General features: G+C 40.4%; 1 protein-coding gene across 4 annotated transcripts in view; it reads right to left on the reverse strand.

The window, feature by feature from the left end:
• NTNG1 (netrin G1) overlaps positions 1-24,616 on the reverse strand; it is a 355,235-nt gene that overhangs the window by 43,720 nt on the left and 286,899 nt on the right. The window contains exons 6-7 of one of the 4 annotated variants that reach the window (XM_070746428.1): positions 21,151-21,216; positions 7,368-7,535 (exon numbers count right to left, since the gene is read on the reverse strand). The exons of 2 other annotated variants lie outside the window; for them this stretch is intronic. In XM_070746428.1, coding sequence (XP_070602529.1) covers positions 7,368-7,535; positions 21,151-21,216 — 234 coding nt within the window. The remainder of the gene's footprint in view (positions 1-7,367; positions 7,536-21,150; positions 21,217-24,616) is intronic. One more of the 4 variants, XM_070746431.1, reaches the window with a different exon arrangement.

The following is a 24,616-nucleotide window of genomic DNA, read 5'->3' on the forward strand; positions in this document are numbered from 1 at the left end:
CGTCCAAGGCGCTGGCAAGGCTGGGCTTGGACCCCAGACGTTACGGGACGCACTCATTCAGAATAGGTGCAGCGTCGTGGGCAGCAGTCGAAGGTTTCAGCAGGCTGGATATAAAGACAGTGGGCCGCTGGAGATCTGGGGCCTTCCGGACGTACATCCGCCCCTAGGTGAGTGGGGCGGGGCGGGGGGGAGGCGCCGGGCCGCCAGTCTGATGCTGCTCTGCTTCCTCCCTTTCTCTAGCCCGACGACTTGACTGGCGCCGCAGAATCCTGATATGTGGCCACAGCATGGTGTACTGGGCCGAGCGGAGGGCCCGTGAGACGACGCCCGGCACGAGTTTGGAGATCGATCGAGTGGTGGCTCAGTGGCTGGGCCGACGAGGCCTATGTTGGCGGGAAGTTCTTCCACTGTTGTTCGACAGTGGAAGGGTGCGAAGGGTGCCGGGCTGTCTGGTATTGCACGTTGGTGGGAGCGATCTGAGAGCGATGACAGGTGTGAAGCTGCTGTGGCACATTTGGGAGAGTTTGCAGGTGATCTGGGAGCGGTGGCCAGATACGCGTGTGTGGTGGTCCAACATCCTGCCCAGGAGGAGTTGGCGGCAGGCTAGAAGCCCTAGCGCAGTGGATAAGGCTCGAAAGAGGGTACACAGAGCGGTTAAGAAGTGGGTGATTCAGGCTGGGGGTGGAGCGATAGATCATCCAGACATCAGGGCATCCCTCATAGACTTGCACAGGCAGGACGGTGTACACTTGACCGATAGTGGGAACGATAAATTTATAGCCGACCTGCAGAGGTGCCTGCACATATATGTGCAGGGGGGGGGAGCAGGGGGAATAAATTAAAATTTCACCCCCTGCTGTGGCCGATAGGGGGCGGAAAATAAAATATATAGCAACTGGTGAGCTCCTTTTGGGGCACCTCTACTGAGGTGAGGGGCGAGCTCCTTCTCGGATTACAGGGCTCGACCGGCCTGGGTCCGGGGAGTGAGTCGCTCCTGTGGCTCGCTGGCTGGAGTTTAACGTAGACCAGTAGCGAGCCATCCCACACGCCAGGTGTGGCGTAGTAAGGGTGCAGGGGGTAGGTGTAGTTTAACATGACCCGCACCCAGTTTCAAGGAGTTTTCGCCCCAAGGTTGCTGTCTGAATTGGGCATGTTATTCCGCCCCCATTTGATTTTGCACCCTGCAGGTCATGTGGGGTTAATGGTTTAAATAAGTTAATAAGTTAAGAATTAAGTTGTTGAATAAAAGTGACCCCGTTATACCCACACCTTGTGTCCGACTGTTACTCCGCCTGCGCCGCAATTCCCACAGCCGACTTACCGGCCGGTGGGGTTTGCGGCGATCGGCGGGGGAGGGAGGCCGCCATGTTGGGGGCGGAGTCACGGCACCCACGTCGGGTGCCGTGACCACGTGGTGCGGTGCGTGGGCACCGATTGGCCGGGCGAGTGGAGGCAGCCCTATGAGAGAGGGCTGTCTTGTGGCGCAGCAGTCTCGCCCGGAGCATCGTGAGGCACCCACCCACCCTCCCTCTGTTACAGGGTGCATATGATGGGTCGCCCTTCGGGGGGCCGAGTAGGAATTTTTGCAGTCGCAGCAGAATTGGACGAGCTGTGATTGTTTTTCGCCTACTCCACTCTGTGCGTGGGAGTGTGGTTAGGGGGTGGCCCCACCATCTAGTGCCCCCCCCCTTAGGGTCACTGGGGGAGGGGAGGGGTGGCCGATAGGGGGCGGAAAATAAAATATATAGCAACTGGTGAGCTCCTTTTGGGGCACCTCTACTGAGGTGAGGGGCGAGCTCCTTCTCGGATTACAGGGCTCGACCGGCCTGGGTCCGGGGAGTGAGTCGCTCCTGTGGCTCGCTGGCTGGAGTTTAACGTAGACCAGTAGCGAGCCATCCCACACGCCAGGTGTGGCGTAGTAAGGGTGCAGGGGGTAGGTGTAGTTTAACATGACCCGCACCCAGTTTCAAGGAGTTTTCGCCCCAAGGTTGCTGTCTGAATTGGGCATGTTATTCCGCCCCCATTTGATTTTGCACCCTGCAGGTCATGTGGGGTTAATGGTTTAAATAAGTTAATAAGTTAAGAATTAAGTTGTTGAATAAAAGTGACCCCGTTATACCCACACCTTGTGTCCGACTGTTACTCCGCCTGCGCCGCAAAGGTTTTGCTCAGTTTTTTTCCAGCTGAAGTAATGCTGAACCACATAATTATGCTAAGAATGCTGATTGTCCCTTGGGTTTTTCTAGAACTAGCCAATAATTTTAAACAAGTATTAATATTAGGATTGTTCTCTATTTTAGAAATATTGTTTATAATACTACAATTACTCTTTAAACCATGGCTGAACATAATACTTGCTTTTCAAATAAAATCATTTTTGTTTCTAAGAACCCATTTAGTCAGATTTTTAGGGATTGTGCAAGCTCAACCTATTACACATTGATGCTTCTTTCATGATGTCGACATGCACAATGCACATCAAGTTCATAGCACTACTTAGATAATAGAAACTAGACCACGGGAATTGGATTTAAAGTTACAGTTCAATACCCATCTGCTTGAAAATCTGAACAAAATGAATGAGTGCAAATAAAAATATCATAGTGAAGGATGATAAAATTATAAAAATCTATATCTAAAAAATATTTCACTATTTATATGACCATGTACATTTTCTATTTTCATGCACTTCAAGTGGCTCTTCAGTTTTTAATGAAGTTATTTGTTTAGATATCTGTAGATGCTTTTTGATCACACACTACATTACGATGCTTTTTGATCACACACTACTAAATACATGGTGGCTATTGTCACTGGAATTTACTAAAGGAATATTGTATTACAGATTATAATTTAAGTGCTGCTGTATTCCAAAGGCTCCTGAATTTCATTAAAACACAGCTTTATTAAGGTTTTGAATACTAGTTCTTTTAAAAACTAGTTCTAAAAATGCAATCAGTTGAATTGCTGAGAACAGTTACTATTTTTCTGAACATTTCTTTTTTCTTTTTCCTTTTATTTATTTTCTAAACTAAACTATAATGTTGCTTATTGCCTTGGCTCGTATTTACTTTACGAAGGACATATGCTGATTGAGACAAAGTTAACATCCTCTTGACTCACAAAGAAGTTTAATCAAGTTCAACAGGATTTATTATATATTAAGATTTTAGGCTAGTATGTCACAAATATTTGGTATGTTAAAGCTTAAAACAAATTATCAATGTCATGATTGTTAACTCTGTTTATCACAGGCAGTCCTTGATTTACAACAGTTCATTTAGTGACCATTCCAAATTAAAATGGCACTGAAAAAAGTGACTTATGATCATTTTTCATGTGACTGTTGCAGCATCCCCATAGTGACACGATCAAAATTTAGATGCTTGGCAACTGATTCATATTTATAAAAATTGCAGTGTTCTGGGGTCATGTGATCACATTTTGTAATCTTCTGACAAGCAAAGTCAGTAGGGAGGCCAGATTCACTTAACAACCTAACTCAAAGGTGGGTTCTACTTACCTTTCCTACTGGTTCTCATTGCGTTGGAAATGCGTCATGTTATGCAAATGACCCTCTGCGCATGCAAAGAAGCCTCGGTGAGCAGAGGCAAATTCCCACCACCAGTATGAGCGAACCGTTCCAAACTGGCAGCACCTCTTCTCTAACTTAACAACATCAGTGATTCACTTAACAACTGTGGCAGGAAAGATCATAAAATGGGGCAAAATTCACTTAACAAAAGTCTTACTTAGAAACTGACATTTTGACCTCAATTGTGGTCATAAGTTGAGGACTACCTGTAATAACTTCCATTTTTGGTGTAAGCAAATCTATAGAGAAGGCAAAAAATCCTGTATGATTTTCACCCTTTACACAAAGAAGCTATAGGGGAAAAAAGAGAGAAATCAGAATATATAATCAGAAGCTGAATGGTTTGGATTAGATCTAAGTCAAATTGCTTCAGGTTCTGAAACAATTGCATCTTACGTTATCTTAAATCCATTCACTAATCTGTCCATTGCAATAATATCTAGTTAATACTAATTATTTTCAATTCTTATTTTTCCAAGGAATCTCCTTAAAGCCATTTATACTATATTTGTGGAGTTTCCTCACATTCAACATAGGGATGAAATGCTATCAGTTCGGACGAACTGGTAGAGGCAGCCACCGGTGGTTTGGAGAACTGGTTCCGGCGGCAGCCCTAGGCTCCACCCACTCACCCAGATGCCGCCATTTTCTTCTTTTAACTTTCTGTGCATGTGCAAACCCTTCTGTGCATGCGCAAAAGATGAAAAAGTATACATGCGAATAGAGCAGGGTGAAGGAGAAAGAAGCAAAGCACGCACTTCTAAAACAGTAGGAAAGTTAAATAGATTTCACTGCTGATTCAACATTAACTGAGCTTGAATATGATTAATTCTTCTTTCCTATTGCTAGATAAATGTGCATTTTTTCTGCTGAGAATTAGATAGCTAATCTGTCTCACTTATTAGCCAGTAATAAGTAGATGAGTCTTCTATTTGAACTGTGCTTGTAATGTGCATTGCATTGACCAGGTCAAGAAAAGTACTTGTCATACTTCTTAATATTTTTATAGAATCAATTAATTCAACAAGATACTTTTTAAAAACATCACTTAGCCTCATTTTGAAAATTGTGGATAAAACGTCCCACAATTCAGTATCATTTCTGTATATGAAAATTTATTCCATCTTGATTCGTTCCATCAATTTGTTTAATATGCAGATTACTGTGTTTTTATTGTAGAGAAAACCTTTCTAAATGCTACAATAATGAATCTTGTAAGAAGCAATAAAATGTATTGAAGTGATAGGTGCAATTATAATCCAAGCATGAAATGGTGTAATTAAAGTACATTCGTAAAGAATATTGTATAAAATTTTCTGATGCACAATTGAAAAGACATATTGAATATCTTGAAAAGATCTTTTTTTAAAAGAAACCTTTCTGTTTAAAATCAACATAATGCTATAGTTGCAATATATATAATTCATTCGTAACCAATGTTTATAGATAAGTGGTGGTCTGTAGCTCAAGTTTCATGGTAAGATTTCCATTACACTGCATTTAATTAATAGAATTTTATTTCAAGCCTCATTGTAATATGCACTATATTCCACATATGTCTACAGAATGCTGTCATATCAAGAAGTAGAAATAGATAACTAATAATGACCACTGATTTAAATTCATGGAAGGATGGCAGTCCAGATTACATTCTGATCCAGCAAGGTATGGTAATCTAAGAAGATCAGAAGGTAGGATGAAGATGACAATAAGGATGGTAGTAGAAGTAATAGTGGCAATGACACCAATAGTTATATCACATTGCTTAGAAAACATTCCTTATTCTGCAGCTTATCAAAAATGCGACAAATTCCAAGATGGATTTCTACCTGGAGAATTCTTTGGGGAGGGAAATTGTACATTGGATATGAAGTTCATCATATATACTTGCAGAAATAATAATCAGTCCTGATGAGTTGATAGTGAACAGGAGAAAGAGTTTTTACCTATCCTAAAATGGTCTGCATATAAAAGAAGACTCTGTTTCAATAAATAGGTGATCCTGTTACTTAGAAATGTATCATAGGTGAAATGGTTCTCTTTTGACGACATTCTTCTTTGCATTGTGTGTCTAGTGATGGGGAGTGTTTTATAAGACATATTTTTGGCCATCTTTTTAACTAGTTTTTTTTTTATAGAAGATGGACTTTATGTTTTGCTATTTCTTATTACTAGAAAGAATTTGCATTCTTTGTACTTGCTATAAAGGAAGAGAACCCTAAATTTAAGATGATCCTAATCAAAAAATAAAATGCAGCAGGAAAATAAACAGAAAAAATATAAGTTCTACATTTGACATCCTGTGATTTCCAACCCCTGCTGAAACCAGTCTTAGGAAACCTACCATTTTCTATAAGTGTGATGGTGAACCTGTGGCATGCGTTGCCTATGTCAGCTCCAGTGCGCATGTCTGCATGTCTGCTGATCAGCTGATTTTTGGCCTTTAGGAGGGAGAGGAGAGGCTGTTTTCACCCTCCCCAGCCTTTAGGAAAACCCACCTGGCCTATCGGAAGCTTGGAGGCTTCAGTGAGGCATTTGCGTATCTGCAGGGGGGACAGTGTGGTGTGTATGTGCACATGTGTGTAGGGAGGGCACTGCATTATGGATATGGGCATGCACATGCTATTGCACATGTGCGCACTCTTTTGGCACCTGAGCATAAAAAGATTCACCATCACTGTCCTACAAGATGTGCACATATGTATCTGCCAAAAGTCATACTCCCCAGCTAATGAGTATGAATGATCATTAAGAGTATTACTTGTAAAATAAGGAGCCCAATTTATAAAATTAATCAATCTGAACAAAGCAACCTTTCTCTCTCCCACACAAATTGCACACATAGAAAAAATTATGTACTTCTGTTCCTAGGAGAAATTAATAACAAGGCCATAAAGCTAAGGAGAAGCTGTACTAGGAATGTAAGGAAAGGAAGGGGCAGGAAATTGGATGCAGATGAAACGTTGGAAGAATTTGTTGAAAAGAGGAAAGTGATTACAAAACGGGTTAAATGCAGCAGGCAGGCAGCTCCGCTCCAAAATATGGCTAATCTTCAGGCTAATCTTTAAAGACATCTATATAATCTGCAGCCATTTTCACTCCCACCCATTCACTTGATTTTCAACAGCTTCTTCTGTTTATCTCAGTGAATTAAGATGCTTATTCTCCATTTATAGCTAATGATTTTTGGGGAGAAAGACTTATTTGGGAACACAATTTATTATTGAGTAAATATAGTTTTTATTTCAATATACTCTGATATTATATTTATTTCACATTACTATGAAGCTATCTAACCTGATGCTCACAATTTGCAGTAATTAAATATGTGTTATTATATAAGATTTAATTATATGTCTGTGCTGCAATGTGTGAATCATATAAATATATTTTAATACAGAGTCAAGCCCTAAGAACACCAGAGATTCCCAAAATAGAAGGTTTTAATCTTCTAATTTGATCTTTGCCTTGGTGTTCACAAACCCAAATAGGATAGTTGAACTACCAGTAAGGATTTTTTTAAAAACAAAATGAAGAAATATCTACAATATTTAATCACAGCCATTCATAACCACATAAACTTGTTATTTAATCCAGCTAAGGATTCCATTCTAAAATTAAACATATTTAATTACAGATCTTCACTGAAAAATCTTATTCCGCTTTAGCTGGAAAAATTAAAAAGATGGAAACAGTTTACTTAAGTATCAATGGATTCCAAATGGCTAAAAACAGGCAGAGAATAAAATGCCAGAATTAGAACATAACTGACCTATGCATACATTTTCATCGTCCAGCTTTGCAGAAGCATTTCTGTGGTAGCCCAGCCTGCACAACTGACAGTGGTACCCTCTAGTGTTGTGTTTACAGCTCACACATATGAATGTACTGAGCAGATCGATGTAACTGCACCGGTTGGAGTGGCCGAAGCATTCACAGTCTTGCAAGGAAGAACAAAAATGTATACAAAAGGGTATTCTGTAGTAGACGCTCAGCAATTCACATGTTCTTCTTTTCTCAAAATAAAAAGTTATGACACATGAGCAGGTTATGAATGAGCAGCAGGACAATACATTAATGAACATCATGGTAGCATACGTGGACAATGAGAAGGACTATGGAGATGGCATCTCTCTTCGGGCAGGAGAGAATGATGAGATATCCATATCACAGCACTGAGGATAGCTTCATCTAGTCATAGCCTAATGGAGGCAAAACATTCATGATTGTAAGCCTTTTGCTAGTTTTGGGTGCACAAGTTCCGGTAACACAAACTCTGCTAGTTTTCTCAGAAGTTGATACTTGTCTGGGATTGTCTCATGTTGCTTTTACATTGCTTTAATGACTAACGGCAATGCGACGTATTCCAGAAGGCAGCAACATGATCATATTCAAAGAGATTGTACCAAAGGTGCTTTTTCAAAAGGCAACTGGACTTCCTTTGTTTTGCTTGAAGGCATTTTGTTTCTCGTCCAAGAAACTTTTTCCATCCTGCAGAAGATCTGAAGAAGCTTCTTGAATGAGAAGCAAAACATCCTCAAGCAAATCTAAGAAAGCCCAGTTGACTTTTGAAAAAGCATCTGTGGGACAGCTATGACCTGGGTGACTGAGAATCTCCACAGACATTCTTCAATGATTGGGTATACAGTATTTATTATCCATCAAAAGCACCAAGGACTAACTTTTAACCTGAGGACAATTATCCAGTAATGTGTAATATTAATTATAGTTCTATGTTGAAATGTATCTGCCTTTGAAGACCATTTAAGCATATTAGTTCAAAGTACAGCCACCCGCTTGCTAAGAAAGACCAGAAATATGATTTTTAAAAAAACATTTTGTCTGTCCTTAAATGCTCCTGATTCTTTCCTGGGCTCAGTTCAAAAAGCTATGAGCTAAGGAGGTATAAAATGTTCCATCATGGAATGGAACTGAAATAGACCACTCAGTCTTTGCAAAGGGATTGTTTTGGATTAGAGCATTCTGTGAAGGAACATTTTATGGCAATGTGAACTATGACTAGAGCTTAAGACCAAAATATCCAGATTGACTGACTATGTACTAATCTGCCTTTGGGGGGAATTTCTTAAGTACTCTCTACCCTTCTTAGTTTTCTGGAAAGCAAAGGCAGGAGGGATGGGAGGGGAGATGCTTTCATACTTGCAAGATTCTGTTATTCCAAGCTTACAATAAAGGCACAGGTTACTGTACTTGCTTATTGATTGCCTTGTTTAGTGACTGTTTAAAGTTACAACAATGAAAAAATAAGAGGTAGTTTTGTGATTTACACCATTGCAGCAAATCGTGTTCCCTACGTGGACGCTTTGCACTATGAGTGAGGTTTGCAATTGGCTTGCAACAGGCACACTAACAAAGAATGCAGAAGTAAAATGCAAAAGCCATGCTCAGATGATGTTTGGCTTAATGACCAAACAAGAAGGGAGATTGTAAGCCCCTCCTGGTCATGTGCTTTTTTCCTTAGCGGCTATGGTGCTTGCTGACTGAGCTGTTGATCCCAATTGCGGTTGCTAAGCAAGGATTACCTGCTGTATTAACACTTATAGTTTTGGTTTCCTGTCTGGAAGGGCTGACATTCACACACTCGCTCAGTCCAAACTAACTTACAGGTTAACTGTGGGGATCAAAGGGAAAATAGAGTGCTATGCATGCCACCTAAGAGAGACAGAATAAAAACCTAACAAATAAATATTAAATAATTTTAATTTTGTGAAGTTTAGTCTGGGGGTGCTTTTATCAGTTTTTTTTCTTAAAAACATTATTTTAAAGGTTATTGATATAATTTGAGGTTACATACTAGAATGCTTAAAGTGAAAAAATATCCATGTAATTGATATGATATGATTACATTTATTTCCACCTTCATGTCCAATGCCTCTCATCACATGTTTATCCTGGCTGTTGAAATCAGAATGAATGAAATTAAAGTTACATCCACTTAAAAAGAATGAAGTGGATTTTTAATGTCCACATTTTTACTGAAGCTGTAAAGTTTGTCATACCCACTGTTTCCCTAAACAGGCCAAATAAAAACCCAATAAATAAACTAATTCATTGGAGTGCAATATATTAACACAACATACCACACTAAATGCATAGCAAGGTATTTCCTACACAGTTAAGACAAGTCTCAGTTCATACCAACAACAATTTTTTTAACATAAAAAGTATATTGGCCCAATACCTGTGGATATAAAATTTATAAAACAGAAATAAATAAAATAATAATATTTTCCATGCATGTGGTGGTTTTGATACTCTTTGTGCCATATTATATCAAAATCGAAGTTTTAATAGTGGGTAGGAGGACAGGAGCATGAAGTTCATATAAAAGAAACAGAAATGTAAATGAAGATGTTTCAGAAAAGACCCTCCTTCATTCTCATGAAGATATAAAACAGTTTCAGTAAAGGAAATTCTGAGCTGTGGTTTCTTATTTTAGTCTACCTTGAAGCTGACAGCTGCTCATTTCATACTTTACACAGCTCTCTTTAATTTCAAAGAGAACAGAAGATATCAGAAAGCAGATTTTCAAAACAATGGTCATCACTTTTTTTTTGCTAGGACTGTACTCAGATCCTTTATGTTTAATTTCATAGAAGACTAAGGAAAACTAGGTTGATCACAGACACCCAGGAAATTCGTAATTCAAAATCAGTAGGATTTTGATATACTATTGCAAGAAAGGTTGGCTCAAAATGGAGTCACGTGGGTTTGGACCAGGGGAGGGTTCCACTTTTCATCACTGCCAGTTCTCTGAGTGCGCATTTCACTGCATGCTTCACTGTGTGCACATACACAGTTTAGAGTTAGTAGAACGTCCGTATTGGAAACTAGTCACGGAACACGGAAAACAGCTCTGGAGCGGCAATACAATCTGCAGCCCCGATCAGCTGGGCTTCAGAAGAAGAGATAATGGTCAATATAAACCATCCACTTTCACGGACACATAAAAATGGTTCTCTCTTGGCATGGAGTCAGTGCTACCGGTTCTAAAGGACCAGTCCAAATTGGCAGCAACCCACCACTGATTTGGACAGATTACTCAGCTGGAAATGCACAGTCCAAAATGTTGTAAACTACCAGGAGACACCTCTTCTGCCTAGTAAATTTTAGTTGTATCTTCTATAGCCTTCTAGCTATTGTTGAACTATACATCTAAAGAGATAACCAGAATTACTGACTTACATTTAAATAATTAGATGAAACCCAGATTTTTGTCTGTAATTTATCAATGAAGAATGAAATGTTCTCACATTTCATTTATCATATGTATATGCTTCATATTTATTGTATGCAATGTGTGTCACAGATCATCTACATGGAAGCAAATATATCAATGTATTTGTCAGCAGCTTAGCGTGTTCCTCCCTCAGTGGTGGGTTACTGCTGGTTTGGACCCGTTCTTTAGAACCTGTACCGCTGACTCCACACTGAGAGTTCTATGTGTCCTTGAAGGTAGGCTACCCTGCCCCTGGGTTATACTGATCATTATCTCTGTTTCCGAAGCCCAGCTGATCAGGGGCTGCAGATTGAATTGTCCATCCACAGCTGTTTTACATGCTCCATGCCCAGTTTGCAAAGCGGAAGTTCTATTCATTTTGAACTGCGCACTCAGCGATGAAAAGTGGAACCCACCCCTGTCCTTCCTTAATGTCTCGAAAACGATCCATTCACAATAGTTATTTCCTAACCAGCAAGTTTTTATATTTATAAAATGGGGAAGTTAAGACACCTAATGCCATCCATATCGCTAATATTCGTCTGGATGTTTCCGATTTTCCACTATTAATGTCTTAACTGAAGCATTTTAACTAAGAGTCATGCTCTCCATTCTACTTTATAGCTAGGGATTTGAGCAATCATATCCTTTTTGTAATGACAACAGAGCCCCAATGAACTGTTTCTGAAATGGCAGCCAATTTCTATTGTCTTTGAACTAATGGAGACAATACAGGCAGATACTGAAGAGTTTTCGTTGACAGACCACTGTTGTACAAAGTTAGGAGAGAGGGTTAATCATTTCAGTTTAAAACCCTGGGACCATGAAATATCAAGATCAATTAAGTGCCCCTACCTTTGAATTTGTAAAGCTGCTTAGCAAATTATAATGGTCAGTCTCCTGGCATTTTGAACAGTTGACTTTTGAAGTACAAAGCCAAGAACAATAGAGAAATAAATGACAGCAGTGCTTATCTGATTCTCTTCCCATTACAAACTGGTGGAATTTGTTTCTCTCTTACTTTTAAGACAATACCACCAATGGATGGTTCCTATGTCATCTTGTCAGTCCTTCCTCACCTTTCTCATAGCAAATTCTGACCAATTATGGAAAGCAATAGGAGAACGAACAATTGCTCTGGCCACTATGTGGAACATTTTCTCTTATGAGTGTTTAATGGTTTTAAGAGTGAAATCTTGAACTAAATCATTTTTGGGGGGTGAGGAGACATGGGAGTCATTGTAGTATTTTGCAAATGTAAGGAAAACATTTTTGACTTACAACAATCAAGTAGAGAACCAACCTATAATGAAGGAGATTTCCTGACAGTACGAACAATTAATCCCTGGAACAACTTGCCACCAGATGTTGTGGGTACTATAACACTGAAGGTTTTTAAGAAGACGTTGGACAAGCATTTGTCTGAAATGTCACACTTGAACAGGGGATTGGACTAGAAGACTTTTCAAGGTCCCTTTCATCTGGTATGAAATTGATATTGGCTTTTAAAAATAATACCGTAATAATATTGTGACATTTAGTGACCATTTGAATTTACGACAGCATTGAAAAAAAAAGACTTATGACCAATGTTTACACTTCCAGCCTCCTCCTGCTCATGTGATCAAAATTTGTGCCTTTGGCATGAATTTATAGCAATTGCTCTATCCCAGGGCCATGTGGTCACCAACCAGTCTCAATAGGGAAAGCCAGATTTGCTGAGTGACAGCATGATTCATTAACTGCAGTGATTCAATTAACAACAATGGCAAGAAATGGCTACAAAATGGGACATAACCCACTTAACAATTTCCTTGCTTAGCAACCCAAATTTTGAGCTCAGTCATGGACATAAGTTGAGGACTACCTATAGCATGACAATAAACTGGTCTAAGTTATGCATGGTGTTTCAGTCCTCATTCAGATGTAAGAAGTGACTTGTACTTATTTGTATTTATGATCAAATGGAAATAGGAATATTCCCATTTAGAAAAATAGAGCATGACAGACACATGCACAAATGGAGCAGAACCCAAGTACTGTATATGATTCTGATCTGCATGAATAGACAATGATTTCAAGCCATTCTGATAAAAAAGTAGCTGAAAAAGAAAGAACAATTTTATTTGATTTTATTATGGTAAACAAGTTCTTGCAGAACTTCTACAGAACAGCTAATGATATATTTCAGGGCATTTGTAATCTCCCTTCCATGCCCACAATATTAACAGACCTTCCAAATTAAATAATAAATTCACATAAGGTTTTGGCCTCAACAACTCTCTAAAAGAATGCAAATGACCAGCTGTCTGCAAGGAGTATAAATCCTTTCATTCCCCACCATCCAGTCAGAACTGAAGAAGCTTCTTAGATGAGAAGTGAAACATCTTCAAGGAAAAACAAGAAAGCCCAATTGCCTCTTGAAAAAGCAGGGACATCAGCACTTTTAAACTCAAATTGAATATTGGAAGTCAATTTCACTCTAATTTCTCCCACACCCATAGATTCTGCATTTTCTTACTAAGTAACTACTTTCTGTTGTTCTGGAATGATTCACATTAAACCCACACTTAATCCTGTTGATCACATTCTAAAGCCATATTGCAAACCATTTCCATTGCTTTGCCAACCAACAACAATCTGTTCTGTAATTTTAAATCAGGAGATAATTAAAATATAGTCTTTAAAAGAAAATGAGGTAGTAAGAAATTTCACCATATTGTTTTAAGTGTCTCTAAAATAACAAAACTGAGCCATTAATAAAAATGACCATAAGATCGAATGACACAACTGCAGGTATACGAATCACAAGAATAATTAATAAGTTGGGCAGGAAAATGGCAGAGAAAATATAATTGTAAATAAATTCTTACAATATTGCTGAACATAATCCAGCCACTTAGATTACATCTACAACTATAAAAGATCTGTTTAGTTTTCAGAAAAAAACCTTCAGTTCCGTCTTCTTTTTAAGTTATTGTATTAATAAAAACACATTTCTATTCCTATAACAAAACCTGCTAAGATAATTAGTAAAAAAAGAATTCTTTACATTAAAAGCAGCAAACAATGAAAAGAAAACATGGCAATGTAACAATGCAAGGGTTTTCATTAATAGAAACTGAAATCCAAGATCCTATAAATCCACTACATCAGAGGTCCCCAACCTTTTTTGCACCAGGGACCGGCTTTAAGCTAGACCAATTTTCCACGGCCCGGGGGGGGGGAGCGTTGGTCATATGGGCTCCTTTGGCGGCTGGGGGCTGCCTTGCTTTGTGATTTTGGCTGGGGGGGGGGAGTTAGGAAGGTCCTACTTCTCCACCCCCCAGCCAAAAATTCAAAGCCTATCTGCTGGATACGGGCGATGAGTGGGACAGAGCGGCGCGGAAGCCTCTTGCAGCAGCTGCTACAGCCACCGGCTTCCGCGCCGCTCGTCCCACCCATCGCCCGTATCCAGCAGAAGCTGCTGCCTGAGTGCTCTTGGCCGGCGGGATTCAAAGTGCTGGGGTGGGGGGTGTCCCGACAGCCCTCCCACCCCAGTGCTTCGCCTCCCGCTGGGACACCCCCCACCCCAGCACTTTGAATCCCACCGGCCAAGAGCACTCGGGTAGCAGCTTCTGCTGGATACGGGCAATGGGTGGGACGAGCGGCGCGGAAGCCTCTTGCAGCAGCTGCCACAGCCACCGGCTTCGGCGCCGCTCGTCCCGCTCATTGTCCGTGTCTGGCAGAAGCTGCTGCCCGAGTGCTCTTGGCCGGCGGGATTCAAAGTGCTGGGGTGGGGGGTGTCCCAGCGGGAGGCGAAGCACTGGGGTGGGGGGGCTGTCAGGACACCCCCCACCCCAGCACTTTGAATCCCGCCAGCCAAGAGCACTCGGGCAGTAGCTTCTGCCAGACACGGGGAATGAGCGGGACGAGCGGCGCCGAAGCCGGTGGCTGTGGCAGCTGCTGTAAGAGGCTTCCGCGCCGCTCTGTCCCACTCATCGCCCGTATCCAGCAGATAGGCTTTGAGTTTTTGGCTGGGGGGGACTTAGGAAGGTCCTACTTCTCCCCCCCAGCCAAAAACTCAAAGCCTATCTGCTGGATACGGGCGATGAGTGGGACAGAGCGGTGCGGAAGCCTCTTGCAGCAGCTGCCACAGCCACCGGCTTCCGCGCCGCTCGTCCCGCTCATCGCCCGTATCCAGCAGATAGGCTTTGAGTTTTTGGCTGGGGGGGGAGAAGTAGGACCTTCCTAACTCCCCCCCCAGCCAAAATAATAAAGCCAGGCAGCCCCCAGCCGCCAAAGGAGCCTCCTGATTCTCCCCGCCCTGCCCAACGCCCCACCCTGTCCTGTATAATGTCCTCTGCCGGGAGGGCAGCGGCGCCGCGGACCGGCTGGAAAACCCCAACGACCCGGTCCCGGTCCGCGGACCGGCGGTTGGGGACCTCTGCACTACATTATGGCTTCATTAGCTAAGGAGATACCCCTGCACTACTCAGACCTCTCCAATAAATTCTTATACCATCTCCTGAACTGTAAGAAAATATTTGATGCAAAGTATTTATATCAAAGTATTTTGTCTTCATATCCGTCTGTCTGTCTGTATATGTATGTATGTATGTATGTATGTATGTATGTATGTATGTATGTGGGTGGGTGGGTGGGTGGATGGATGGATAGATAGATAGATGATAGAGATAGATGGATGGAGAGATGGATGATAGATGAAATATGCCAACTGGCAGATCTTTTCTTTATTGATTTCCTCATAATTTCTTCATTTCGATTTCATTGGGGGGAAAAAATCTTTGCCATTCTCTCTAGAAGTGTCAGCACTTTGTCCTTTTAGAAAAATGAGAGCAATCGCTGGACTTGTTCCATTTAGTTCTGCAAGTAAAGTCAGAACTTAATACCTACATTTATGAGAAATGTCTGGATCTGTAGCTGTGTAACATAAAGTTTGGAAAGTAGACTTGATAATCTGGGCTTTCTAAAGAAGCTACCTGGACTATACATTGTTTTCTATGTGAGTCAGTCAAACAAACCTTTTTTTTCCTGGAGGCTCCCCCTTCCCCCCTATATAAGCACTGTTGTCTGTCAATTTTTGCATAGAGGACAGTGGGTGGTATTTCATTCCCTCCTAGCTGTCTGAACTGCTATGGACAGGATTGTTTCACTTTGCATGGCAGTTGTGCTTCTCCTTCCTAATTATGCTGCAGTTAAGGGGGGGGGGGAAATCTTTACACCATTTCTCTCTCTGGTATCTCAATAATTCACTTTCTTTTCCTGTGCATTACAAAGGGAGAAACAAATATTTTTGTTATACAGTAATGTGTCTGTTATAATTTTCATTGTCAATTTAGAAATTTTGCATTAGACCTAATTTGCTGCAGCTCTGTAACAGCCACTCTGATTCATTATCTATCCCCAGGCAGAGGTGGGTCCCTCTCACTTCGGACTAGTTCTATAGAACCAGTAGTAACTTGGCAGCCTGGGTCACTGGAACAGGCTGCGACCTAGGCCTGCCATGCTTCTGAGCCAATTCTCTCAGCAGCTCCTATTTATTTATTTATTTATTCATTCATTCATTCATTCATTCATTCATTCATTCATTTATTTATTTATGCATTCATTCATTCATTCATTCATTCATTCATTCATTCATTCATTTATTGGATTTGTATGCCGCCCCTCTCCAGAGACTCGGGGTGGCTAACAGCGACAATAAAACAGTGTACAATAGTAATTTGGTATTAGAAATGATTAAAAATCCATTAATATAAAAACCAAACATACATACATACATACATACATACCATGCATAGAATTGTAAAGGCCTAGGGGGAAAGAGGATCTCAATTCCCCCATGCCTGGTGGCAGAGGTGGGTTTTAAGTTGTTTACGAAAGGCAAGGAGAGTGGGGGCAGTTCTAATCTCTGGGGGGAGTTGGTTCCAGAGGGCCAGGGCCAACACAGAGAAGGCTCTTCCCCTGGGTCCCGCCAGGTGACATTGCTTAGTTGACGGGACCCGGTGTCACCATCTTGTTTTTTGCTTCTGTGTATGTATAGAAGCTTTGCTTTAGCCCTGCGCATGTGGAACACAATATGTGGAACACAATATGCCCACGCGGTGTGCCCGAGTGAACCGGCAGTAAAGAAAACTGGAACCCACTCCGCCCCCAGAGTAATCAAAAATCATTTTTTCCCTTTAATCAACCTGAAAGTGTCTCCACAGTTCTCATGGTATAATGAATGATTTATTGGCAACAATAGCATAACTTATATAAAACTGCAATCTTTCACCGACGTACTTATAAAATACTGAGGTTAAAAAAAGGAAAGCAAAATAGCAGAAATACTTCCAGTCTATGAATGACAGATGCTCATTTGGGGCAGGCTGTCTGGGAGCTGTCTAGGCAACTGTGCTGTGCTTTCAAAATGTCAATATGATTCCATTATTTTGATAAAACATTGAAATCACATCATTGCATGAAATATCCAAAATGCACATGATCCAGCAAGAAGTTCAATGTTGCTGTTAGTGGCCTCAAAAAAGAAAAAAAGAGAAAGTTGCTCAGAGTATCTGAGAAATATCAGCAGAAAACACAGGTACTTCAAATACTATTTCAGGCATTTATTAAAGAGGAAGCTTCGCATTAAATAATATTTTTATTTCACTGGATATGTTACAGCAGACTTCTTTTATATAGACTGTAAGTCATTTGTGCAAATAGGGTATAATTCCCAATATAATGCTAAGACTTAAAATGGTGCTTCTCCCAGTCTCTTATTTTTCTCTCCTTTTGAGTTTCCTTCCTTTTATTCCCCCACTCCCCACTCCCCATGTCCATCTAGGTTACTAGCAACAAGACAGATGATTTTTGCCAGAGCTCTGAAATGAAATTAAGGCAAGACCTACCCAAGGGTGTGCTGCAAGTTCTCCATGGCCTGTTCAAAATTATACATGGAATCAAATCTCTTGTGATGCACTTAATAGCCTTTTTCTGGAAAAACAATTCTCCATTTACTATAGGAAATTAAGGAAATTAAAGAAAATGTTTTTAAAAAGAAAAATCGGTGTCAACTCAATGACAAGCCATCTGAAAAATAAAACTCTTTGTTGCATCATGCATTGGCAGCTTTGCTATAAGAACTGTGGTGAGCATACTGCAAACCGAGTTGAACATTCACCGCCATCATCATCAATATGTTTTTCCCCTCTCAAATGCTGTATCAAAAGTATTCGATGCTGCAGAAGATACATCTGCTGCTTTATTTTAAAGTAGATTCAGCTGAAGAATTTTTCCTTCCATTGCTCACTGCACGGTGCCAGCTTTTAGTAACCTTGTGTTAATATGTTTCTTTTAACTAGGGTACTTTGCCGTTCTTCCATATTTATAGGGTGCAATGTTTGTCACAAAATAGGAAATGCTAATATATGAATGCAAGAATTTCTGCCTCCCTTGGGGATTGCAACTTGGACTGAAAAAAAAACAGCAAGCACAGCTAAATTTGGAATAACTGAAAGCAGGTATTATGCCCTAGAGCAAATCATGTTTTGACTGATTTTTTTAATAGGAAGATTAATTTAATACACCCATGCTTGTGTCTTTTGTGTTTATGCTGTTACATTATACAATGTGTAGGTATGTGTGTGTGTGTTGCTAGGTACAATTTTAATTCATATTGAAAGATATATATTGGGTATAATTCTCTGTATGAACTGGAGTTTGGCTTTGCTAGAAATCTGGTAGACTGGAAGAAGAATGGTACTTACACACTAATATGAACATAACATTTGTCTAGAGATCTAGTAGATTTTGTCAAGGTAGGAGACAACTGGTTTATATTCCAATTTCCATGAACGCAGCTCAGTTTCCTACCTGTATTAAGGTTATCCACACAAATGGAAAGGGAGAAAAACATGCTGGCTTTGTCCCCTTTCCTTATATATTTATATGAAGAACTTTTTAAATCACTGTCATTTATCCTCTTGGACATAGATTTTCCTACTAAAGTTTTTTTCTTTAAAATTAAAACAAAATTCCATTTTCCCCTGACGAATCTCTACTTGTTTAACTAACAACTACCACTAACCCCTGTTTCAGTAACTACAACCGTGATGAGTCATCCCTATAAGCATTTACAGATAATGTAATCCATTTTGAGTAGAAACACATTTATTAAATTGTCATTTTGCAACCTAACCTGAAAAATATGATTTAATTGTTTGGCTGATAGCCAAGTTGTTTTTCTACAAAACAAGCTTAATTGCTCAAGAGCTATATAGCACTTTCAAATAATATTTTGAGATTCTTTACAATCATTTATGATGCAACACATGTATTTCACAAAGGCCTATTTATCTCATTATTGCCAATGACCAAAATTCATAAATTGAACAATAAATATTTCAATCTACAATTCAGTACTGGTTAATTGTAGGACTAAGATTTGTTATTGCAGAATCAGGGTGTAGATAGCTAATTTCAATAATTTGCAATAGATTAAAAATGTGTCTGATTTTTAATTATTTAAGTACCACAGTACTCTGAAATGACGGGTTCCATTGTGGGTTCCATTTAACATTAACATTTTCACAAATTTGTTCTACACCAGTCTTTGGTTGGTAGATTAGTTCTGGTAAAAAGAAACAGATCAAGATAACATGGGAGCGAAGTCGATTGGATCTAATTTATCTAGTTTGGCACTGCAGTTCTCAGTGCTGCCATCCTGCTTTCCCCATTGCTGTTTCGCTGATGCCAGACTGCCATGAATCCTGGGAGGGAAGGAGCTAGCAAGTAGGGGGGGAGGACAAAGAAACCACTTTGAAGGCCTGCCAACAACATTGGTTGATCAACCCCAAGGTCACAACCGTGGGTATAATAGAATGCAGACCATCACCGAACCTGCCAAAGTTCAAAATCATTACCAAATCTATTTGTTTGAATCCCATTGGACACAAAGGAGATGGTTAGGTGGGCGAACCCAGGAAAGGGAAAAGTATGTAGGCAGCTTTCATGCTCAACCCTCAGATCTGGCTTTTTCTACCTTGGCTTTAGTAAAAATATTCTTTTCACTACAAATGCAGTCAAAGACTTTCTTTCTTTCTAAATGACCAAGTTGGACAAACCTGACAGCAGTTCTCCAAGAGGCATGGAAAGAACAGTGAAATCATATAACCCATGATTAAAACAATTCTAGCTGTGAGTAATTTATGTAACTAGGACGGTCTCAATTTCTCTCCTATGATCAAGGACTAAGACAGCAGTTTTTCCAATCTAGCTCTCCAACAAATTGCTAATACATTTTGTTTAGCTTAGAAGCTATTTCCTGGATCTTCTTATGCTCATTTCCTCCTCCATCTGTATTCATTACAGTTTAAAAGGAACATCCTGTGTATAACGATGGCAAGCTGTACACCAACACCATTTGTTTTAAGAAACAAAATAATTCCATGGTGAAGTACTGAATAGACTTACACCTGACTGAATGTATTTTCTGTGCAAAAGCTCTACAGAACCCAACTTTAACATTTCTTGCTACCTCTTTTATTCTTCTCTCACCCCTGCCTCTCTTTTTAAACCCACATCATTTTTCCTGAAATAATCATCACACCAGCCTGCCAGTAAATTCTTTATGTGTGAATGTTGTTGGAATTCAGATGTGGAACCGATGCACTAGGGATTCCAGAGAGAATGATTACTGTAATAGTGGGAATGTGACACTTTCAGAAAGGAAGCAGGTTCATACACATGCATATTCATAGGAGGTAACCTACAATATGACTTAACCTTGTGGGGTGAAAACAATAAAGACTTGGAAGAAAGAGAAAAGCCCCCCCCCCTCTTTTTGAAAATGCTGAAATTGTTCACATAAATTTCCTGAGAATATGGTTTTACTGTAACTACCACAAGTTGGTCTCACTGCAATCTCAGCTCTGAATATCAACATTCATTTCAATTAAGCAGACAAAGCAGAAGAGAGAGACATTAAAATGATCAGATGGAGACAAAAATAAACTCTGGCACTCAAGAAGTCTCAAAATTATTTGTCATGCAAACCCTGAAATCTATACAATTCCCTTCTTCTTAGGGGACCCATATTCAATTAAAGCTCTAAAAGTGCTTAGAACTTTGATGAGGAAGATCTGTGTACACATTATAAAAAGCCCCTTTCATGTACAATTCATTCTTATGAGCATATTAATCCTCAGTAGGTTGTTTTGGATGTTACATTTTCTTCTTATTCACATGAGATGATTTTTTTCTGGGTCACTGATTGCATGAAAAGCAGTTAAAGTCATAATAGACCCCTAGGAATTTTTCAGACTCCTACCTTGATTTGGGTTAGAAACCCCAAGGGAAGATATATTCGGCCATATCTTATCATACTTTGGAGGAGCTGCATATATTGGGGGGAAAAATTAGGATTTGTTATTTACAACATGCGGCAAGATTTTTAAAATTTAGCTCTGTATCTAAGCACATGGGTATGGAGAACAACACAAAGCACAGACATCTATCACTAGACTTTGTCAATGAAACATTAGGACAATATACATCACTGCCACATTGAACAAACAGAAGCAATTGATGATTCCCAAAACATTGAATGTACATTTAAAGATTTTCTATATTCATATGATAATTGTTTTGTCTTCTATAATTTAACATGTACAATTTAATGTAGTGGATATTGATTATTTAGTTCTCTCTAAATCAGTGGCTTCTACAGAGTAGGTATATTGTCTACTTCTTCAGCATAATGGAGAAGGGTGATAAGTGGGTATTTCAGCTGTTTGTTTCAGTATCTGTTTAGATTTTGTTTCCCTTCGGGGACAGGATTTATTGCTTCTAGGCAAAAATATTATTCTTCAGATATTTAGGAATTGCATACATAGCCGCCCGGAATTCCATGGGATTGGGCAGCATATAAATCAAATAAATAAATAAATAAATAAATAATAGTAAACAAACAAACAAACAAACACTAAGATTCCTCACTAACACTTAAATTGAACAGGCAAAAATTCTAGCCTAAATCTAAAAATAAAAAAGAATGATTTGGGCCAATATTGAAAGCACTGATAATTATGTACCAAAGCAATAATAACAACAGTGAAATAATTATATTTGAATTTTTACAATTGCATTTTGACCACTGAATTTTGCTGGGGTGCCACCTGACTTATCATGCTTCTTTCCACCTATTCCTAAAATGCAAAAATGGAATTTAACCATACATTCCTTGCACACTCTATCTGATTCATAGGTAGTCAAGTTTCAATTTCTTCTTTTCAACTGAATGCATCTTATAATCTACTTGGAAAATTTTCTTGAAATACAGGATGGTTCACACATGAATGTGCAACAGTGTTGACTGATTATTATCAAGTTATTTTTGACTCCTAGTGACCAATACATGGATTTTTTCCATTGTGACCTATTCCTATTCCAATCTTTTAACACTGAACCTCTACCATTCAACTTTAAGTGTAATGTACACTTAAAATTAACAATGGAATGTGTGAACTATGGATGAGATATGAAATGAAACTGCTGAGTGTCAGGCCAAAGCCAGAATGCTTGGAGGTTTTGGCCTGCCACATGATGCTATGTTCTTTTGGAATGTTTCTTGCTGTGGGAACTTGGGTGGTGCTGGTGGCTGCATGCCATGACACATTCCTTTTAGGTTTTCAAGGTCAGCCTTTGATCAGCATCTGGCTGGAAGCTGCTAGGAGTTGCATAATATGCTGGCAGAAGATGTAATGTATAGTTTATGTGATGGGCTTGTGGGAAGAGATGCAAGGAAATGAACTATAACCTGGCTGGAGATATTCTCGTAACTTTAGATTCAGGTTTCTCCAGTTGTACTAACATGGCCCTGTTAATAAATTGGAACTTTGAAGAAGCCGAAGCCTTGGACTGATTTATTTCTCAGATGCTATTTGGAATGCTGGCATTATTCTAAATGCAGATCCAGCTACCTTGATTGTGGGGCGCTGTCCAGGGTCCTGAGCCTATCACCATGCCGACACTGGGTGGTGTAGAACTCAGGAAGTTTGAGAGGGAGGAGCAGGACAAGCTGGAAGGAGAAGCTAAAAAGCACACTGAAATCCTCAACTCCCAGAAAGTGCAACTACCCAGAAACCTGAAGGAGGGAAAGTCCAGCTGGCCTTGGAATTCCTCTCTCTGCTGGAGTAGGCCTTACAAGGGACGAAGGAGATCAGAGGCAATGTATGCTGGATGCCCTGAAAATGAGAGAGCTCTGCTTCCATCTCTCAGCCAGTTTTGATGGATCTCCCTGTTTGAATGTCTGAATGTAAGTGGGCACAATACTTTAGGTGGTTCAAGTTTGAACTGAAGCACATTCCAGCGGGGAAAAAACCATCTGGCTGATGTGCTATCCACGAAGCCACAATACAACAGCCAAAGAGAAGAGGAATTCTACTCCATCATTCCTTCCTCAGAGAAAGAAGCGGTAGGCATTCCCCTTTCAGAGGGTGAACTGGCAGCCCCAATCCTCGTGAGAGGCCAAGCCTGGAGGCGAAGCACCTGGAGCCAGGGGGAATGGACCAGAAAACTGAAGACAGCCCTACCTAGTGACCCCTACCTTAAAACCAACAAGGATATCCTAACCTTAAGAGAAGGGTGGCTTGGAGAGGGTACAAATTGTATGTGCCTGCCAGCCTTAGATTGGAAGTGCTTCAGCGAAGTCACAACTCCAAACTTGAAAGACACTTTGGATTCCTAAAAACCCTTCAACTAACACAAAGGCAATTTTGATGGCCAAAGTGCAGGACTACATGAAGAGCTATGCCACCTGTGCCACCAGAAAGCACAGTCCTGGAAAACCTCCAGGGCTGTTACAGCAAGTAACCAAACCCAGCAAACCCTGGGAAGAAATAGCTATGGACTTCGTAGTTCTACTTCCAGACAGCAAGGGGAATACCGTGATCCAGGCTGTCATCGATCGTTGACAGTGAGCTTGCTCTCCAAGCTTGCTCTCCAAGCTTGCTCTCCAAGCAAGCTCACTTTGTTGCCTGTTCTGGATTACCATCAGCCAGATGCCTAGCAAAACTGTTCCTCAACCACATTTACCGCTTACGTGGAGTGCTAAAAAGGATAATCTCTGATTGTGGGTTCTGGATAGAATTCCTATGTGCCATTGGATCCACACAGGGACTTTTCATCCAAGTACCAATGGTGCAGTGGAATGTACGAATGCAATGATGGAACAGTACATCAGTTGTTCTGTAGACTACCAGCATGATGACTGGGTGGAGCCACTGCCATTTGCAGAAGTAGCATACAAAAGCATTGTTCACAGCAACATAGGCCTAACCCCTTTCCAGATCACCAGTAGTCAAGAGTTCATTCCCATGCTGGAACTCCCTACGGAAGCTCTCACTTCCCTGACTGACTGGATGGAGAAGCTGCGAAAAGGATGGGAGGACAGCAAGAAAACACTAGTTGAAGCGGCAGAAGCCTATAAGAAGCAAGCAGACAAGCACCAATCAGCCCCCTTTCCAAGTGGGGGACAGTCTTCTTGTCTACTAAATACATTTGATTGAGAATGCCCAGCAAAAAAGCTAGGGCCTAAATTCATGGGGCCTTTCCCCATTGTCAAAATTATCAATCCGTTCACCGTGTAGCTTGCATTGCCTAGAATATTGGAGAAGATCCACCCAGTATTCCATTACAACTTACTAAAGCCAGTGAGCGGGTCTAAATTGAGACCTCAAATTCAGCCACTTCTCCTATGGTCATAGAAGGAGAGATGCATTAAGAAGTGAAAAAAA

The sequence above is a fragment of the Erythrolamprus reginae genome, chromosome 3 (assembly GCF_031021105.1).
Source record: "Erythrolamprus reginae isolate rEryReg1 chromosome 3, rEryReg1.hap1, whole genome shotgun sequence".
In the NCBI taxonomy this organism is placed as follows: domain Eukaryota; kingdom Metazoa; phylum Chordata; class Lepidosauria; order Squamata; family Dipsadidae; genus Erythrolamprus; species Erythrolamprus reginae.